Here is a 21,522-nt window from a genome sequence, read left to right on the forward strand (position 1 = left end):
TAGAATCATAAACAAATGTGCCCATTCCTAACAAACAATTATAATGTCCATGTAAACCGCCTTTCATGGATTTTGCAAACTTTTAAAACTCAAACCATTCCTAACCATTCTAAAAGCCAGAAAAAGCCTATTTATCACAAGATTTTCAAATGCATTCATAGGCAAGTAGTAAAAAAGAGGCAACAGCAAAAACACAGTAAGGAGATGATGAGTATTTACCAAGAAAAACAAACCCTCAGTCATCAAAAGAAATAAAGGGTGCATTTACCAGTTACACTGATAAAAAGGTAAATTTTGTCTTTTTTTAAGCAAGAAATCCACTGGAACTAATGCAAAAGAGATGCCCACTAACTCCAATACCCCCCTTTTTTTGTTTTTTTTAAGTGAGAGACACACAAATGAAAAAAGGGACTTTTGATATATCCACTGACACCAACCCAGGTAAAGTCATGTTAGCATTGCCTTCTGGTGGCCACAAACTTGTGATATTCCATTTTTATAGTGGAGTGTGGTTTAATCTTATGCCATCCTTTCTCCCTTAGCGGTGTAGTTGCTTGGGTACTCTTCAAGATCAAGATTTTAGCATCTCTTGGCTACCAAGAAGTCATTGAAATTGGTTGATACCGTGAGACATTGGGCTTGCTATGCTGTATATAGTTTATGCCTACTCACAATATGACAACATGAGCTTGCTATCTGCAGATATTGTCTCTGATATAGATTCTGCTTTGAAGGCTCAAATGAATTCCAGAATTCCATGAACTGGACCAAACATGGAATCTGATAAATACAGATGCAATTGCCAACTCCTACACATTTTACCCAATAACAGCTTGTGGATTCTGTTACCACAGATGCATTGGCTATATACCCTATATTGACTAGCACATGCTTACCTCAAATATGCAGCCCCTCGAATCTGCAGTGATGGTCTCAAGTCTGGGTCTTGCTACCAAGAATAGCAAACCCCCCTTCCACCTGTTCTGAAGAAACACGGGCCTCTAGTTATCAAAGTGTCTACTTACCTGCCTTCACTGGCCCCAATACGCCCCGCCTAAGCTCGCCTCACATCGCAAGCCACGGACCTGAATACACTCACTCAATAAAGCGGTCCTAAAAGCCGTGCACAAGTACGGGGCGTATGAAGCAGCGGACTGTTATAGTTATCAACTCATCCGATCTCGCTGCTCTCAGCTTTTTCCCAGCTTTATTGATAAGCTGTCACTAAGCAACCACACTAAACTACACTGTTCTACCCCCCCCTATACCGGCGCCTCCGGAGCCCCCCGCAACTAATAAAGGTATTAACCCCCTAAAGCGCCGCTCCTAGACCCCGCCGCAACTATAATAAATGTATAACCCCCTAAACCGCCGCTCCCGGACCCCCGCCGCCACCTACATAATACCTATTAAACCATATCCTGCCCCCCCCTATACCGCCGCCACCTATAATAAATTTATTAACCCCTATCCTGCCGAATTCCGTACCCGCCGCCACCTATATTAAACTTATTCACCCGTAATTCTGCCACCCCCCCCCCTACACCGTCGCCACCTATAATAAAATTATTAACCCCTATCCTGCCGATCCCGTATCCCCGCCGCAACGAAATAAATTGTTTAACCCTAAACCGCCGCTCCCGGACCCCGCCGCCACCTATATTAAACTTATTAACCCCCTATCCTGCCCCCCCTATACCGCCGAACCTCTATAATAAATTATTAACCCCTCTAAACCTAAGTCTAACCCTAACACCCCGCCTAACTTAATATTATTTTATTAATTTCAAATAAAATTACTATTATTAACTAAATTAATCCTATTTAAAACTAAATACTTACCTATAAAATAAACCCTAATATAGCTACCATATAACTAATAATTATATTGTAGTATTTTAGGATTTATTTTTATTTCTACAGGCAACTTTGTATTTATTTTTAACTAGGCACAATAGTTATTAACTATTTAATAATACCTAGCTAAAAGAAATACAAAATTACCTGTAAAAATAATTCCTAACCTAAGTTACAATTAAACCTAACACTACACTATCATTAAATAAATTAAATTAACTAAAATACCTACAATTAAATAAACTAAAGTACAAAAAATAAAAAAATATTACAAGATTTGTAAGCTAAATTACACCTAATCTAAGCCCCCTAATAAATTAACAAAGCCCCCCCAAAATAAAAAAATGCCCCTACCCTATTCTAAATTACGAAAGTAACAGCTCTATTCCCCTACCAGCCCTTAAGTGAAGGTAAAGTTTTGCATTTTGAAAGCAGTGTTATGTTACCCATGTACTACAATGTAAGATGCTTATTTTTTTATCACTTATTGGTATATAAATAAATGTATAACCCACTGTTTTATCAACATTCATTGACCGGTCTTTGCTCCTCCCTCCATGTATTTCCTGGTTTCTGACTGTATAGCGTATAGAGCGGTCACACCCGCTCTATACGTATTTGAAAAGCGCGTTCACGATTGACATCGCATGCGCACATAAAGCTGAGTATACGCTATTTCCCCATTGTCTTCTCTAATAATACCATCTCGGCAAGGTGTGATGAATTGCGCATGCGCTAAACAGGAACGAGCAGGAATTGGAAGGGACAGGAAAATATAGCGCGCATGCGCAGACCGTCCCAGAAATGTAGTGACGTCAAATGACGGCGCCTAACGGCCAGACCTGTTATTGGCTACTCGAAGAACGTGACCGGACTGACAAAAAAAACTAAAAAACGGGCTGTTTATACAACGATGAGAATTAGAGAGAAAAACGGCGATAATAGGTAAATATTTTACAATCCAAAAACTGATGACTTAAAAGTACCATTAATTTGCTATGTATTTGCATGTAACATTATCGAACCTTGCTAAGTTTACCTTCACTTTAAAAAAGGGGCCCCTTTTGCGGGACTTGCCCCAAACTATTCAGCTCTTTTGCATGTTAAAAAAAATACAACACCCCCCACAACATTAAAACCCACCACCCCACATACCCCTACTCTAACCCACACCCAAACCCCCCTTAAAAAAACCTCACACTAACCCGTCTTCAATCTACATCCATCCAGAGCGGAGCCTTCTTCAAACGAGCCGACGCGGAGCCATCCTCTTCCAACGACGCCTACCCGACGAATGGATTATTCCTTTAAGTGACGTCATCCAAAGATGGCGTCCCTCGAATTCCGATTGAGCTGATAGGATTTCTATCAGCCCAATCGGAATTAAGGTAGGAGAAAAAATCTGATTGGCTGATCCAATCAGCCAATCAGATTCAAGTTCAATCCGATTGGCTGATCCAATCAGCCAATCAGATTGAAGTTCGCATTCTATTGGCTGTTCCCCATCATCTTTGGATGACGTCACTTAAACAGGAATATCCATTAGATCGGGTAAGGCGTCGTTGCGAAGAGGACGGCTCCGCGTCGGCTCGCTTGAAGAAGGCTCCGCTCCAGGATGGATGAAGATGAAGGCGCCGCCATTCCGCATGGATGAAGACTTCTATAGGATGGAGTGACCTGCTTCAGCGCCCTGGATGATGACTTCAGGCCGCTGCGGATGTCCTCTCTGTCCATCGTGTGTGTCGGCTGGCTGAAGACGGCTAAAGGTACGGATGATCTTCGGGGGGAGTTAGTGTTAGGTTTTTTTAAGTGGGGGTTTGGGTGGGTTAGAGTAGGGGTATGTGGGTGGTGGGTTTAATGTTGTGGGCGGTTGTATTTTTTTTAACATGCAAAAGAGCCTGAATAGTTTGGGGCATGTCCCGCAAAAGGCCCCTTTTTAAGGGCTGGTAGGGGAATAGAGCTGTTAACTTTCGTAATTTAGAATAGGGTAGGGCATTTTTTTATTTTGGGGGGCTTTGTTATTTTATTAGGGGGCTTAGATTAGGTGTAATTAGCTTACAAATCTTGTAATATTTTTTTATTTTTTTGTACTTTAGTTTATTTAATTGTATTTAATTGTAGGTATTTGTAGTTAATTTAATGATAGTGTTAGGGTTTCATTATTGTAACTTAGGTTAGGATTTATTTTACAGGTAATTTTGTATTTCTTTTAGCTAGGTAGTTATTAAATAGTTAATAACTATTGTACCCTAGTTAAAATAAATACAAAGTTACCTGTAAAATAAATATAATCCTAAAATAGCTACAATGTAATTATTAATTACAGTGTAGACTATCTTAGGGTTTATTTTACAGGTATTTAGTTCTTAAATAGGAATAATTTATTTAATTATAGTGTACTGTTAGGTGTAATTGTAACTTAGGTTAGTTTTTATTTTACAGGTAAATTTGTCTTTATTTTAACTAGGTAGCTATTAAATAGTTAATAACTATTTAATAGCTATTGTGCCTAGTTAAAATAAATACAAAGTTGCCTGTAAAATAAAATAAATCCTAAATATAGCTACAATATAATTATTAGTTATATTGTAGCTATATTAGGTTTATTTTATAGGCAAGTATTTAGTTTAAATAGGATTAATTTAGTTAATAGTAATTTTAATTTAGATTTATTAAAATAAATATTTAAGTTAGGGGAGGTGTTAGACTTATGTTTAGGGGTTAATTAGTTTAATATAGATGGCGGCGGCTATAGGGGGGGCAGGATAGGGGTTAATACATTTATTATAGGTGGCGGCGGTTATAGGGGGGAGGATAGGGGTTAATAGGTATTATGTAGGTGGCGGCGGGGTACAGGGAGCGGCGGTAGTAGGGTTTAATAAGTTTATTAGAGTGGCGGTGGGCTCGGGAGTGGCGGTTTAGGGGGTTAGCATGTTTAATATAGGTGGCGGCGGTGTTGGGGGGCAGATTAGGGGTGTTTAGACTCGGGGTACATGTTAGGGTGTTAGGTGTAGACAGCTCCCATAGGAATCAATGGGATTTCGGGCAGCAGCGAACATGAACTTTCGCTATGGTCAGACTCCCATTGATTCCTATGGGATCCGCCGCCTCCAGGGCGGCGGATTGAAAACCAGGTACGCTGGGCCGGAAAAGTGCCGAGCGTACCTGGTAGTCATAGGATAACTTCCAAAAGTAGTCAGATTGTGCCGAACTTGCGTTCGGAACATCTGGAGTAACGTAAGAATCGATCTGTGTCGGACCGAGTCCGGTGGATCGAAGCTTACGTCACAAAATTCTACTTTTGCGGGCAGCAGGGCTTGATAACTTAGGCGAATCAGCCTCGCCACAAATACGCTGCGGAATTCCAGCGTATTTGAGGTTGACGGCTTGATAACTAGAGGCCTGGCTCTACCGACCTGTTTCAAAGCAGCATAGGTGTGAGCAGAACTCAGAACCATTGCTATTTGTTTAACCTGTTAAATACATGATTTTTGTGATAGATCAGCCAGCATCAATGCTCTCTATACCAAGATCGCCACCAACAGCAATTTACACTATTATTGCAGAGTGGTGGTCTGCTCAAACAACGCAAGATTTAGAATGTGGGATCATAGGTTGCAGTGATGGAACAACTATACTAGGAGGGACCATCCAGAATAATCATTGGCACAGCAATTGCTACCTTCTGTTTGGCTCTGTAAAAACAAGTGCCAATGTTTTAATAGGATTTTTAAAAACCAGGCACACATTTGTCATAATTTACATTCACTTTAATATGTATGCTCTTGAAAATGAGTCTGTATCTCTCAGATCCTCTCAGGTCCTCAGCATTTCTCTTCCACGGTCAAGAACTTTGCTTTATGGATCACTTTATATTTTCCTTTAACTGTGTGTTCTCATGGTGTTATCTTTCCTCTCAGTTTGTGTGGGAGTGAGTTCAGTTAGAGACTTATTTAACTAGGCGATAAGCCTGCCAGAGTGCAGTCTATTTAAAATTACTTGCTCTTTTGCTGCCCATTAAAAAAAAAAAAAAAAAAAAAAAAAAAAAAAAATCACCTAAGTCTACCCCGAAATAGGTACTCACAGTTCCTGAAGTCCGGCGGTGAAGGTCTTCTTCCAGCGCGGGGACATGTATCTTCATCCGGAGCGAAGGCAGTGCAGAGCGGAATTGACCGCGAAGCTGGACCGGCGTGGAGGATACTCTTGATGCGGTTGTCGTTGCATACTGAATATTAAATGCAAGGTACCCCATTTAGGTACCTTGCATTCCTATTGGCTGAAATTTTGAAATCAGCCAATAGGATGAGAGCTACTGAAATCCTATTGGCTGTTCAAATCAGCCAATAGGATTACAGTAGCTCTCATTCTATTGGCTGATTTCAAAATTTCAGCCAATAGGAATGCAAGGTACCCACATATAAATAGAGTACCATGCATTCAATCATCAGTGTGCGGCAGCAACCGATGAAGAGGAACCTCCACACCGGTCTTGCTCCACGGCCGTCGGTCTTGCTCTGCGATCTCCGGTCATGCTCTGCTGTCACATCCACCTTCACCGCAGGACTTCAGGAACTGTGAGACTTAGGGGGTTTTGGGGTTTTTTTTTTAAGATTAGGGATTTTTTTTTTTTTTTTTTTTTAAATGGGCAGCAAAAGAGCCGATTGCCCTTTTAAGGGCAATGCCCATACAAATGCCCCTTTAGGGGCAATGGGTAGCTTAGGTTTTTTTAGAATTTTTTTTATTTTGGGGGGGTCTTCTAGTTTGTGGTAGTCTTCTTGTTTGTGGTAACCCAAATTTCATATTTTTACTCAAATTTAAGCCTGTTGCTGTAAGAATTTGTCTTCCAACCTAATAGTTCCAAATAAAAAATATTTGCTTTCATTTCACCAGTTAAACATTCATTTAGAAATCCAAAGGTTAAAAAAAAAAAACAACTTGCAGAGGAGTTAAATTTTCTATTCAACTGTGTAGAGGGAATCATTGTATATAACATATGTACATAATATAATAGTGAAAACATGGGAGAGTTGATACTTTGGTCAGACTGCACCTTAATTTTAAGCACTGCATCAATATACCCAATTAGTTATGCCGGGCACATCTATAGCTACTATTCCTTCACAGTTTACTTAAAAGCTGAATGGCAATTTGCAAAACCACACTAACAGAGGCTGCTTATATTATTGTTTCACAAAATAGTTACTCAGTATTCTAGTGTTCATAACCCTGAGCTTGCAGTTCTTGCTCATTATAATGAAGATATGTGGGTTTTTAGTCTCAAAATATATTCTCATGTACTAATAAGCTGTAAGCTAACATGACTACATTCCTGACATAAGCTTTTCTGTTATTTTGTGCAGGGTGCACTGCCTAATATTTAGTTTTTCCTGGGAGGCTGACTACCTGACAAATTATATTAAATGTATATTCACACCCTTTATGTAACTGGTGTTTTGACAGGATTGTCTTTAATATATCACTTGGGATCAATCCTTTCTATTATTACATAAAAAAAAACCTTTGCTATTTAGCCTAATCCTAACAAAAAAAAAAAAAAAATATATATATATATATATATATATATATATATATATATATATATATATATATATATATATATATATATATATATATAAGCTGCATACACCAGGCCTCAACCATTTTCTACTTTCCAGGTAATATTGTTAAATTGTCCTACCAATGGAAAATCTATAAGCCCTGGCCACATGGGGTAGACTCATATATTGAATGGGGGATTGTCCACTTCTGTGTCCTTTATCAACATAGTTTAGAGACAGTTAATGTTAGATCCTAAGCTGTGTTGCCATTTCTCTGACAACCTTCAGAAATTTGTGATAATCCACATAATAAGTCATATCTTGCAACCACTATTTCCATAAATAACATTGCTATTTAATTTGATTTAGGTTGTATTGTTTGGTTTGTCATACTATTCGTTTTCATTTGTTAGTTTTTTGCTCTCTTTTGTTCATTTAGGTTTGAAACAAAAATGAGGAAACTAGAGAACTAAAAATGTTAATATATTTTTTTATAGTATACTGAGAATAATCTGTCCTCACTTGAGTCACTTTAGTGAGCAGACTTTCTTAAAAGAGTATGCACTACAGCGTATATCAAATCATTCATAAAAACAGGGGCACTTTAAGTCATGAAACTTTTTAAGCATTTACAGATAGTAAACATCGTGCTGTTTCTAATACTTTATTTGGCAGATCTATGGCGAATCAGGCTTTATCCAATCGTTGCGTGCCCCAGGAGCTGGACACCAAATGTATAACTGTAGTGATATATTTCAGAATCTGTTTTATAACTCTTGCCATAAAAATAATGGTTGTATTTCTCATGTTGTATTCATGCTTGTATGTTTGCTTCCACAATATAAATATTAAACTAAAAAGTTATGTTAGCATTGGCTTCTAAAGAATGGCACAATGTGAAGAGAGGTTTTTGTACATAGGAAGGAGTAACAAATGCAGGGCTCGACAAACGCAGGGAACCACAGGCTCCTAGAATTTTCCCCTTGCTTCAAACTGAGACACATATACATACATACATATATATTATATACAGGTAGCCCTCAGTTTACGCCGGGGATAGGTTCCAGAAGGAATGGTTGTAAATCAAAACCGTTGTAAATTGAAACCCAGTTTATAATGTAAGTCAATGGGAAGTGAGGGAGTTAGGTTCCAAACCCCTCTCAAAATTGTCATAAGTAACACCTAATAAATTATTTTTAAAGCTTTGAAATGAAGACTTTAAATGCTAAACAGCATTATAAACCTAATAAAATAATCACACAACACAGACTTCACTTGCATTTTTCTGCAAACAGTTCTTTCTATGCATTCCAATCTGGACTGATTTATAGACAGGAAGATCTTGTTCCTTTGAAATCTGCTTGATAGCTCAGGTCTGGTTAAACTGATTAATTTCAGCTTGCTTGGCTTTGCTGCAACACAAGCGAACAGCTCCACCTACTGGCTATTTTAATAAATGCACTGCTTCTCAATGCTTTTCAATAGCAGTCACATGACTGGAAAAAAAGGTTGTTATTCTGAAACGGTGTAAATTGAACAGTTGTAAACCGAGGGACACATACACATACATACATATACACACACACGACTTTGTGGCTCCTAAAAGTATGGCTGGCTACCAAGTATTCTTACTGGCTCTTAAATTCTAAACAGATTTGTCGACCCCTGGCCTAATGTTCTGGGAACTATACAATACACTTGAGTATTACTTAGGCCACAGCCAGAGAACAATAAGCGGTGTAACGTCCATCAATGTGCAAGTGGTCAAATGGTTTGCAACCATTTTATGTAAATAGCATGCGTTTTTCAAAGCATTCCCTCATGCCATATCCCATGGTACTCTTCCCTCTCTCACAGGTTTTAAGAAGGTAGATGTTGGGTAAGTGTGTGTAAGTCAGGTATCTTAGCTTCTGTGAGTCTAATTTTGGTTCATGGGTAAATAAGTCATTTTGCAGGAGCCCCGACATAACAACAATATTGCATTTGCTAGGATAATCTAAACATGCAGGGTTAAATCAAACACTTTATTGTAAATCCTCAATATTTCCACAGAAAATATTGTTCTAACATATTTTCTATGTAAAATTATACAGCTGGCCCATCTGTATTTTTTTAGATTTAGAACACCTGCATGCATTGCAAGGAATAGCCCATATCCGTGTGTAATCCCAAATGCATAAACTGTACTTTTAATCTTTACTGTTTATATAACAAATATTTATACAGACACAGATTGCCACAGCACTGACTCAAGAATTTCTGCTAATATTGGTAAAATAACATTGCACTATGAGATTGGCGAATTATTAAACCACTTGTCAATATACATTGATTAGGGTTTACAATTCAGAAATTCCACATGCGGATATTACCTCTCAATCATTTTCAACACTCACAGGACTCTGTCACTTAAAGGTTCATAATCGTTAGCAATTATTTCATGAGCATTAATCACAACATATATACCTTTTTTTGTTTTTTTAATTTACTTTAATCCATGAAAAAAGTCGTTTTTTACCATGTGCTTGCATCCGCACACCAGCTACTTCCTATTTAGACACACTAGCCAAGAAACTGGTATCCAATAGCAATCTGGATACTAGCAAGTAACTATCCCAATGCTGCAGTATCAGAGCTAAACCCAATATTGATTTACAATGTATTTCTTGGTGTAGTTCGGTTTTACTACTATAACATATCATTATAAACAGGCTGCTTATAACAACAAAGTATAGATATGAACACGCAACTTACTGAAGTCAATTCTAAATGTTGCTCCTTCAAGCAACCACTAATACACTATCCAGTGCCGCTGTCTATGAATAAGCGCCTGCAGGGGGCGTGAAACGCGTCAGTAATCATGCAGGTGGTTGTCCCATGTCTGTCTGACATTGCATGTGCCATATTTTTTAATTGGATGTTTAACCTTAAATCCTTATCTCCTGAGTCGCTACTTTTTGTGTACTTTTTTTTTATGATTGAATAAAGTCCACTATTCAACATTAATGGCTACCAGCTCCATTCTCCTTCCTTTTTCTAGTATCAGCGCGAGAAAAAAAAAAGCTTGCTTTCCCAGTTGCCATAGCTATTTATGAGCCATGCACAATGACAATGTCTCAGCGTTTGATGATTCGCAGAACGTGAACATGCTGAAGCATGCACACTTTCTGAAGGATGGGATTGAGCTGTAGGCTAGTGGAAGTGCATAAGAAAACAGATTGGTTGTTCATACTGTATACTTTATTGCAGCAAATACTCTCACTCTGTGGGCAGTAAAATTAATACATTTTTATACAATGATTTACTTCTAAACCATGAAAAATAGAAAATTGATGCTTATTGAAGAAATATTTGCAATTTCGATGCATTAGTATAAGACCTGAATATGACTAGAAAGACCCTTTAGCCGTCCCTAACATAATGCACTCACTTCAACACTGCTTATTTTCCCAGGCATCCCACTAAACGTCACGTTTTATAGTGTTAGACACAAGCATTTCCTGATCAGCTCATGTGCATTATTTATCTCATCTTGTTGAAATAGTTCACCACTTACCCAATATATTAAAAGGGACAGTCTACTTGAAAAACGTTATTGTTTAAAAAGATAATCTCTTTATTATCCATTCTCTTATCTCAGTGCTTTTTACAAACTTGCAATTTAGCCATTCAGTGCTGGTTCTTGCATAACTATTATCATTCTCCACAGTAGTGAACACAATGTTATCTTTATGGCACACATGACCTAGCACTGTCTGGCAAGATTTAAAATGCTAATAAAAAGATATAAAAGGGTGGCCTGCTGGGGCTTAGAAACAGGCAAACAGAGGTTATAAAGTATATTAATATAACAATGTTGGTTATGCAAAGCTGGGGAAAGTAGTAAAAGCAGTAGCTATATTTTTAAACAAAACAAAAAATCAAGTAGACTGTCCCTTTAACCAATCGCTTCCATTTACCAACACAGATCACACATTTCACCTACCACCTCAAAGTACTCATTTTTATTCATTTATTGTGACCACCAGACACACACCACAATCAGACCCTGGGCATATTCTAACAAACCTTGCATTTCTCAGCTTTTACCTCTCCAAGCCAAGCTGATACTAATCTTAATAACCTTTTAATAAACTTCCTCTGAAAATGTTTGTAACAAGGTTAATTTGAACATTGATGTCCCTTTGAAGTGACACTAAAGTCAAAATTAAGCTTTCAGGATTCAAATAGAATATCGATGGGGAACCTTTGCACTTCTGATGTTTCAGAACTACATTACCCATGATGCTTAGGCACTCTGAAGTCCAGTTGAACATCATGGGAAATGTAGTTCTGAAACATATGGAGGACCAAAGTTCCCCATCCCTGAAAAAGAACATACAATTTTAAAATAAACACTTCAGCTTGTTACGGCTAGACCTATCTTGCCTAGCTGTGTTGATGGGGAGAGTGTGGGCATGAAGTGGTTAGCAGCACTCAGCCTCCGGTTACCTTATACCTTTACTGCTTGCACAACCCCAAATTAACTATGCTGCCACCATCCAAGACTTAAGATATGGGTGTTTTGGAGAACCCCAAGTACACTATAGTAATGCTCAGAAAAACAAATGCTAAACATTTACTAGTAACAATTTGGTAAAGTAATTACAACCTTGTCTTTAAGGGTTTGTGAATATAAATTGGAAAGCTGTTTAAAAATTGAATGCTCTATAAGAATCATGAAAGTTTAATTTTGTCTTGAGTTTCCCTTTAATGACAAAAGACAAGACAAGACAAATAAATGTTACCCAGTGGAGGGAGGGTTCTTTTGAGCAACGAAGGCTAGAAACAGACAGAATGTTACACAGAAAGGAAAGACACTTCAGGTAAACCATTGCAATGCTGACACAATACCACCCCCCATTGGGTGACTATTCCAGGTATCAACTATACTTCATGAGTTTATCACAACACAGTGTACTTCCATTTTCACAATCTTTTGATATGCAGTATTTGAGATTTTATTTAAAACAGATTTTTTTTTATGTAAATATGATTTTTCTCCTTTACATAAAATGCTTTTTGGAGGGGAAAAAAAATCATCTAAAGATAGCTTTCAATTTAAGATACATTATAATCCAAAGACACAAATTATTTTTCTTCCTAGGGTCAAATACTTGCTTTTCAAAGCCACTCACCTGCTAATATATTTACTCCGGTCAACTACCAAATTACAAATATCAACCTCCAGCTCCATGTTGGCAATGTATCTCCCCAAAACAGAGAAAATTGTGTACAAAACAAAACAAAAAAAGGAAAGGGAGGTTTCATCATAACTACGGCCAGAATATGCAGATACCATACATTAAAAAAAATATATATATGTTCTAGGACAGGGCTCGACAAACCCAGGGAGCCACTGGCTCCTAGAATTTTACCTCCTGGCTCCTAACTTTTTGGGTTATTCTGCATACATCTGTATACAAATACCACTGTCTGGTTCCGAAAAGTATGTAGTCAGGATTGTTGGTGACTGCTGCTGTCAAACAAGTTGTGGGACTGTCCATGTCAACCAGTAAACAATTAACATCTCAGTATCAGAAACATACAAATGTAAGTTATAATTAACATAGCTTATACAGAACCTAGTATCATGCAAAGATTGTTAATTATATTACTATGTATCATGCATATATAGCAATTTTCAAATGCACAATAGATTTTATTTTTATTTATTTTTTACCTACAATGTTGCCCATATGCTAAAATCATTTTAAAGTGATTCAGCACTTTGGTAGATATTTTACCTTTAAATTTCCTCAGTAGAGGAACTCTAAACATCCAGTTCCTATGCTTTTTCCGAAATATGGGAAGTATGCAGACATGGTCACCTTTATTTCCCTCCTCATTGTCTACGGACATAAAGCTCAAGATGTTTATTTCATGATTCATATAGAATGTACAATTTAAAAAAACAAAACTGCCATATAGTTCTCCAAATAGCTAAACGCTACCTACCAACAACAGAGAATAAAAGGAGAAAGTAGCAAATTTCATAACAGAAGTTAATTTTTAAGTTTGTTTTTGTTTTCTTTGTTTTTTTAAATGGTATGAGCGATCTGAATCATAAAGACAAATTTGGGGTTTCATGTCCCTTTAAGAAGGTAAAATAGGTTGCATTAAAGAACATCCTATATTAGAAAAGGCCAAGTATGTTTGTCCGAAGCTGTCATGCGCAATAGAGACTGAGCGAGAACAAACATACCTGGCCTTTAACCCCAGTGCAAGACAGCTTCAGGAAGCTCTAGCACTCTCAGCTGTTAAGTTACAGCCGAGAGATGGGGCTCCTGAAGCTCCAGGCATCTGCCGCATATGGAGATGAAGCGCGACCAGTGCTCCGCCTCCATATGAGGGCAGATGCCTGATCGTTACAGAGGGTGACACTGTGTGTGTCGCTGTCTGTAACAATCTTCTGCTGGTGCCAGCGGGAGGTGTGGGCTGCAGGCGGGTGGGTGGCTCAGCAGCGGAGGTGGAAGGGAAGTGGAAGGAGTGGCAGGGACCTGCGCTACACAATTTTTTTTTTTAAAGAAACATGGAGGGATGAGGCAGCTACACTACAGAAAAGGAGTTTGGTGGTGCAGGGGTGATAAATGGCTATCGAAAGAGGGGGGGTGGTGGGACCACTACACTACAGAAAAAAGAACCTAAGTACCTAAGATTGCGGCAATAGAGGGGGGGAGGGTTAGACAGCTGTTTGAGTGGGGGAACAGGGAGGTTGGAGGGTAAGAGGGATCCTACAGGGCAAAAAAATAAAGAGGGAGAGGAATAGATGAATAGAGGGATAGAGATAGCGGGATAAGGATAGATATATTTATTTTGTTAAACATTTTGGCCCATGTGCACAGGCTTTAACACTAGTATACAACATAAAATGTTTTCTTACATTTGCATTAATGATGATATTTATATTGAGTAGCATGTTTCTTTCAAAAGGCAAATTATTAATTAGGGCAAACATCAGCCAATCACAGACTAGTATACATATACCCTGTGATCTTGTGCACATGCTCAGTAGGATTTTGTTCCCCAGAAACTGTAAATATAAAAAAAAGACTGTGCAAAATGTGATAATGGAAGTAAATTTGAAAGTGTCTTAAAATAGCATGCTCTTTCTGAATCATAAGTTTATTTTGAATTGAGTGTCCCTTTAAATAACATTATTTTAAAAACAATTCTAAATGTAACATTTTATTGTTCGATAAAGAAGTGCAAAGTACGACTCTTACATCACCCCTGACAAATTCAGGGCAAATTCTTAAAGCATGCATAAGCACTAGTCATAGAAATTGGTTTAGTTACTCAGTTTGTTCAACAAAGAAAGTAACAGAAAGCGTTTTGACTCTCCAGCTTTTACACGACATTATAGCATTTATACGATGCGTGGCAGAGGTGGACGAGTGGAACAGTTTGAATAACATCCAGTACTATAGTTTTATATTTTTTAGAATAAAAATGTCTACAAGTAACCATTAAGGGTTTAAACACATAGTTTAAATCCTGCTTGGGGGCTGCAGAGAACAGCTAGTTCCAAGCAGGAAATAGTCAGTGCACTGAGTGGCAATGCCTGTTGCACCACCCACCAAGCAATGGGTTTTTTCAGTATGTGGCACAGAGCAGGACTTTAACTATGTGTTTAAAAGGGGTTTAACACATGGAGTTGGAGCGTCAATAGTGCTATGGAATTAAAGCATGCAATTTTTGCACTAGGTCTTTTCAAAGGAAAAAAGTTTTCATCTCTGTCAAGTAAAAACAACCATTATATAGCCAAAATGTTTCTCCATAATTTAAACATTATATGGTTTACAATAAACGTGTATGTGTTTACTATCTTTTCTCAGTAATTTGAGACAAGATATGTATAGGATAGAAAACACACTGATGAAGATCATCTGGGGTTTGTCTTTGCTTACCTAAAAAACCTAAATACTGTGTTTATCATCTATAGAGTGAGCATGAGATTTTATGTCTGAAATGTTCTTTGGTGTCTGCTTTCTATACAAAGCTATGGGCTGGAAACTAGACATCTTACACACTTTAATATTTTTTGGTTTAAATCAATTTAAAAATTATAAAGCTTCAGTACTGCATTACTTTGTAAATTATGAACATAAACAAGGCAATTTAGTTTAATTACTATAAACAACAGGAAGACGTGTGTGATGAACAAATCTTCTGCCACGTTAAGGTTAGATGGCAGTCATTTATGCCTGGGTATGATACTTAGTATTGAGTGTCTTAGCTGTGAAAATTCACAATGAAATGTCCTACATCTACTCATATTTCAACAATCTCTTTTTTTAAATTATATAACTGCAGAGAGACTGAAATTCTAAATGGTAGCTCTTACGACACAGCACAAGCTTTGTGATCTTTTATATCAGACAGAAAATAAGCATCACACGGAAGTGAGCCTCACTTGTAAAACCCAATGCAGACATTACTAGAGGCCTTGATCATCTGAGCACATAAAGCTACCTTTTTAGTTATAATCTGGGGGTGTTATGTATGACAAAAAGCCTCGATTCACCTAAAGTCTTGCATTTCTTGTGCTGAAAACATTACTTTGAAAGTAGATTGTGGCTTTCATTGAATGTTTACATTGCTCACCCATGTACGGTACACTGTGCACACAAGTATATAGTCTAGAACAGGGACATATATTCTTATATGGAATTGGCTGGGGGCCACATTACATTATACTCATTTGTTAAATATAATGCTTCAAAATAAAAGTTAATGCGTCAATTTTTAGTTCTAATCAGCATTTAAAAAATAAAATTAGTACAAAAATATACATTCTTAATTAGCTAATCAGTGTGAAACTGCTTTTTTTCCGCTAACAATTATCAAGGTCTGTTTTTTTGCTCGGTGGTGCTAAGGGTCAAACAAAAAGATCAAATGTGTCCTGCAGGCCTTAGTTTGGGCATCCCTGGTCTAAATTAATATTCATTCAAACTTCAAAAGCAATGATAAAAACTAGATTTAAAACAGATTACATTTAAAATACAAATATGCATATTATATTTTTCCACCTCACAATTCTGTGTTCCTCACAATGCCAAGCTATTCGATATCCAGTATAATTATGCTGCAAAAAGCTAAATGAAAAAAAATTGTGTTTTTATGTGACTGTAAAAAAAAAAAAAAAAAAAAAAAAAAAAAAAAAAGGAAAAAAGTGTGCTGTTTTTTTTCTGGGTTCTGTTCAATTCTCCATACAGTCTCTAGAAGATCTTGCCCATAAATCATAATCTAAGGAGTTTCTCAGCTACAGGCCCATACATATTTTTTTCTTTTCTGTCTAAACTTTACAGAACTTTCCATGTCTATGGTGCATCTAACACAATTATCTCCATATACAGTATAAAGTTAGCACAAACCATACCAGTGACTTTTGCAAAACGTCTCATACTTTTAACTGGTGCCTTTCACCAAATACTAGAACAAAGTGCTAGCTTTTGAGAAGTCAGTAATGCTGAGTTTATAAACTTCCACTGAGTTATTTAGGTGATGAAGAGATAGATAGATAGATAGATAGATAGATAGATAGATAGATAGATAGATAGATAGATATATATATACTAGTGGCTACTGAAGAAAACAGTGTACGTTTTATAGTATTCAACAGGTTACACACTATGGAGGTTTTCTGGCACTAAGCTTTCTGTAATCACGTCTGGGCAAGGCAGAACTAATTCCTGAAATAACTCTCACAGGGCTAGGGAGGGGGGTACAGGGGAGTCACTTACCTCTCGAAGGCGAATCTGAGGAGCATGAAGAATAAAGCCAGAGGTATGGTGATATATAGCTGGGACGGGGATACATAGCCATTGCCTTCGCTGTTTTCCAAGTCATCCCAGGTGTAATTACACGGCAGCCAGATTCTGTCCCACCAAAACCAGTCGCTCAGCGTTTGAAGCATCCTAGAGAGAAACCGAGGTCGTCAATAAGGGAGAGGCAGCCGGCGCGACTCACGCAAACCCTCCTATGCTCCAAACATTCAAATAGCCTGCAGCCCTAGTAGCCAAATCCTGTGACTGACAAGCTGCACAGAAAGGGGAAGTGATTCATTCTCTTCTCTCCTTCTCCCTCTTTTTTTTTTCTTTTTTTTTTTTTTGTGTTAAACTAACCTAGCTTTATAAAATGGAAAAAAAGTGTGTGTTCCGGACAGAGTGATGGCAGAGGATGTTTAGGGCATGTGCTTGATTGGTCTGCCACATCCTGCTTCTGAGGCTCTTAAGACAAACATTCACTTGTTTGGCAGAAGCAGCTGGAATGCTTCAGAAAAAAAGGCAGCTTAACTCTTTCATTGCCAGAATGATTCCGAACTATGTGGGTGAAGGAAGCCACAGCCACAGAGGCTGTTTTCCAAGCTATACTTGCTGCCAATACAAAAGAATACCAGATTTTTTTTGTATTTTTTATAACGTCATCAGTAGTAGGGACTAGGGAGTGGTAGTGTAATTCAAATGACTGGGAAAAGAATAACACGACGCTGCTTTGGTAAATATAGAACAGTCGTGCAACAGGCAGCGCTCTGCTACACAAGCTCACCGCAACCTGTTCCATCTAGTATAGTATTTACTACACAATGAACTTGTAGATATAACATCATACATTAGAAGAGGAATGCTACAAGCGATCTTAGGGGCTCTTGTTGTAGCTCAATCCCTGGCTATGCAACTTAAATGCTTTATACGAGGGGTATTTATGAGTGCTTATAACTTCGTATCCGAATAAACATGAATGGAACAGAAATTTCAAGAGGAATTGTCATTTTACACAACGTTTTACAGTTTCCATCAAACTTAAAAAAAAAATAGTTTGTAATATTCAGGCAAACACATTTGGAATTTTTTATTATGCGTTTGGGGCCATGTATTATACAGTAGTCATTAAATATACATCTTTTTCGTGGGATCTGATAACAACTTTAGCAGTTAACGGGCATAACACGTAACTCAAGGCCTTGTCATGGCAAGAATCCAGAGGTTCCAACCCTCCAAACTCATCAGCCAATGAGAAGTCCTCTCAGCATAATTTACTGGCAGGCTGCCCCTAAGCCATTGCATGCAGCTGCCTGATTAACCGCTCTGCTTAAATACCCATGTATTTTACGACTAGAAGCAAAGTGAAACAATTTTAAAATTGAAATATTTTAATATCCTTAAAGGGACATAATACTCGTATGCTAAATCACTTTAAACTGATGCAGTATAACTGTAAAAAGCTGACAGTAAAACATCACCTGAGCATCTCTATGTAAAAAAGGAAGATATTTTACCTCACAATCTCCTCAACTCAACAGAGTAAGTTCTGTGTAAAAAGTTATAATTCAGCTGCTGCCCAGCTGCAGGTAAAAAAGAAATAAAGAAATGAACTGCAGCCAATTTGCATCAACAGTGCTGAGGTCTTTTACTGTGATCTCATGAGATTTGACTTGACTTTCATAGTAAACTTCCTTCAACTGAATAGAGAAATAACATGAGAGTGCATGAGGCTCAATCCCTTAGCTGTCCCGGGACAGACATACTGATTTGCTACTTAGAAGTCCTTTACAATGGGATGTGGCTACTGAGGAAGTTTTGAAGTAAAATATCTTTTTTACATATAGATGTTCAGGTGATATTTTCTAGTCAGCTTTTTACAGCTATGCTGCATCACTTTCAAGTGTTTCAACATTTGGGTATCTTGGCCCTTTAAACCTAGTACATAAAGAAGATGTGTGTGTGATCATATAACCTATTTTTTGTTGTGATAGTCTGTAAACCAAAATTATCTGAAACAATTTGAGTAGTCATTTTATAGTTGAATAATTAATGTACTTTTCAGACACAGTTTAAAATGCTATTACTGACTCATTTATAAAAACTGCTGTATTAAAAGTTATTTTGCAACTGATGCAGCATTCTTTCCTTTGTGTGGATGACACTGTCCTGTCTGCAGTGTGGTTATATGCCAGTTTTCATTTAGTTCCAACTCAAGAGGAAGACTGGATATGAGGAAATGGAAAAACAGTTTGTAAAGAAATTAGTTCTTCCCACAAAATAACACCTGTTAGTTTAAAATGTATCATCAGCCAGATATTTTTTATTTAGCAATGGAACTTTCACCTTGAATTCTGTATTCTGTACATTTGCATAATAGCCTTTTAGGATATGTAATGGAAAAGTATAGACCATTCAAGAGACAAAAAAATAATTTGAAATATACACCACTGAATTTCAAATTTAGCTAGAAGTATTCTTGCTATATGATTGTGTTTGCAAAATTGTTTCCTAGAAAACTTACCATAGTTTTTATGTTAAAGGGCCATAATACCCACATGTTTAAACACTTGAAAGTGATGCAGCATAGCTGTAAAAAGCTGACTAGAAAATATCACCTGAACATCTCTATGTAAAAAAGAAAGATATTTTACTTCAAAACTTCCTCAGTAGCCACATCCCATTGTAAAGGACTTCTAAGTAGCAAATCAGTATGTCTGTCCCGGGACAGTGGAAGGATTGAGCCTCGTGCACTCTCATCTTATTTCCCTATTCAGTGTAAGGAAGTTTACATTGAAATCTCATGAGAGTTAAGTCAAATCTCATGAGATCACAGTAAAAGAGTTCATGACCTCAGCATTGTTGATGCTGATTGGCTGCTGTTCATTTCTTCATTTTTTTTTACCTACAGTTGGGCAGCAGCTGAGTATAACTTTTTACACAAAACTTACTCTGCTGAGCTGAGGAAATTTGTGAGGTAAAATATCTTCCTTTTTTACATAGATATGCTCAGGTGATATTTTCCTGTCAGCTTTTTACAGTTATACTGCATCAGTTTCAAGTGATTTAGCATATGAGTATTATGTCCCTTTAACTTGCCTTGTTCAAGTAACCTGTCAAACATATGCTAATAGCTGGTATGCACACTCATCAGACAATTATGCATGCTGACGTCACATTTGATGAAATTTTCGATGTAAACATTAGCTTGAAAAACTAAATCACATGATCGCCAATTCAATCACGTCATTTCAAGGCCGGTATCGGATCGTGGGGAACTTCCCATGATGCTAGGCACACCCCAGTCCATTTTTCCATCTACTCAAAGGAGAAGGCAATCGGAAGTCAAATAAGGTAGGACTTTATATGTCATCCAAACAGCATTAAAGCCCAGACCTCCTGTCATAAATAGATTGACTTGGGCAATCTTTATTACACATATCCAGAGGCTTAAAGTCAGTTTATGACCCTAAAATTACAACAACAGAGTGACAGAAAATAGTGTTTCTATCAGGGCACAGGCCTAAGGTAAATTAATGGTAACTCTCTAGGATATCTTAAGACATGTTTTAATCACATGCTACCAGGTGACAAAATATGCCAGACATATGATGTTTGGTATTAAAATAATCCTCATGATGTCACAAGGGGATTTCTTATAAGAGTATATGTACTGGATAAACATAACTAGAAATTCTAAGTTATCAGTTAAATCCAGCTAGGGTTTGCACTGTGGTTTATGGTGTGCCATAAAAGAGGGATGACTACTTTCCTTCCCTAGTATGTTTGCACCTCTTATCCAATAGCCATTCTAACCGATTGGAATTTTGCTGTATTGTGAAAATAGTGTGTTTCTCAGCTCAACATAAACTCGCGGGTAAATACATGTTGAAACTCTAGGATTTACCATAACGTGTTTTTGCCTTTGTCTAATATTTGGACTACGTTACTAAAGAGACTGGTAATAAAAGTACGGTGTCTTTAGATTGTATTTTGGGATTTTGTCACGATAGGTGTTTGTCTAGAAGAGTGATTTCTGCTCCTGCTGCAGTAAGGTGTACTGTACATTTAAGGAGGCCGAGAAGATCAGTTAGGCCCTAATTGCTTTTATAAGCTCTGCAATTTTAGCATGAGGTTGCTTCTGTATTGCGTTAATTCTACTCTGGCAGTTACTATCTGGATTTACTTGTTTGACTTCTGCTTCCCCTCACTATGCTTCTGTTTAACTCTTTATTTGGATTGACTTGGTTTATGATTTTAGTTTGTTTACTAGAGCATTTGTTAAATGATTTTGTGTTCTTTTT

General features: G+C 37.4%; 1 protein-coding gene across 1 annotated transcript in view; it reads right to left on the reverse strand.

Moving 5' to 3' along the window:
* The window catches only part of CERS3 (ceramide synthase 3), a 324,747-nt gene extending 307,183 nt beyond the window's left edge, over window positions 1-17,564 (reverse strand). The window contains exon 1 of the mRNA XM_053717603.1: window positions 17,201-17,564. Within this exon, the coding sequence (XP_053573578.1) occupies window positions 17,201-17,373 (173 nt within the window). The 5' untranslated portion in view covers window positions 17,374-17,564. The remainder of the gene's footprint in view (window positions 1-17,200) is intronic.
* Window positions 17,565-21,522: the final 3,958 nt, after the last annotated feature.

The sequence above is a fragment of the Bombina bombina genome, chromosome 6 (genome assembly GCF_027579735.1).
Source record: "Bombina bombina isolate aBomBom1 chromosome 6, aBomBom1.pri, whole genome shotgun sequence".
Taxonomy (NCBI): Eukaryota; Metazoa; Chordata; class Amphibia; order Anura; family Bombinatoridae; genus Bombina; species Bombina bombina.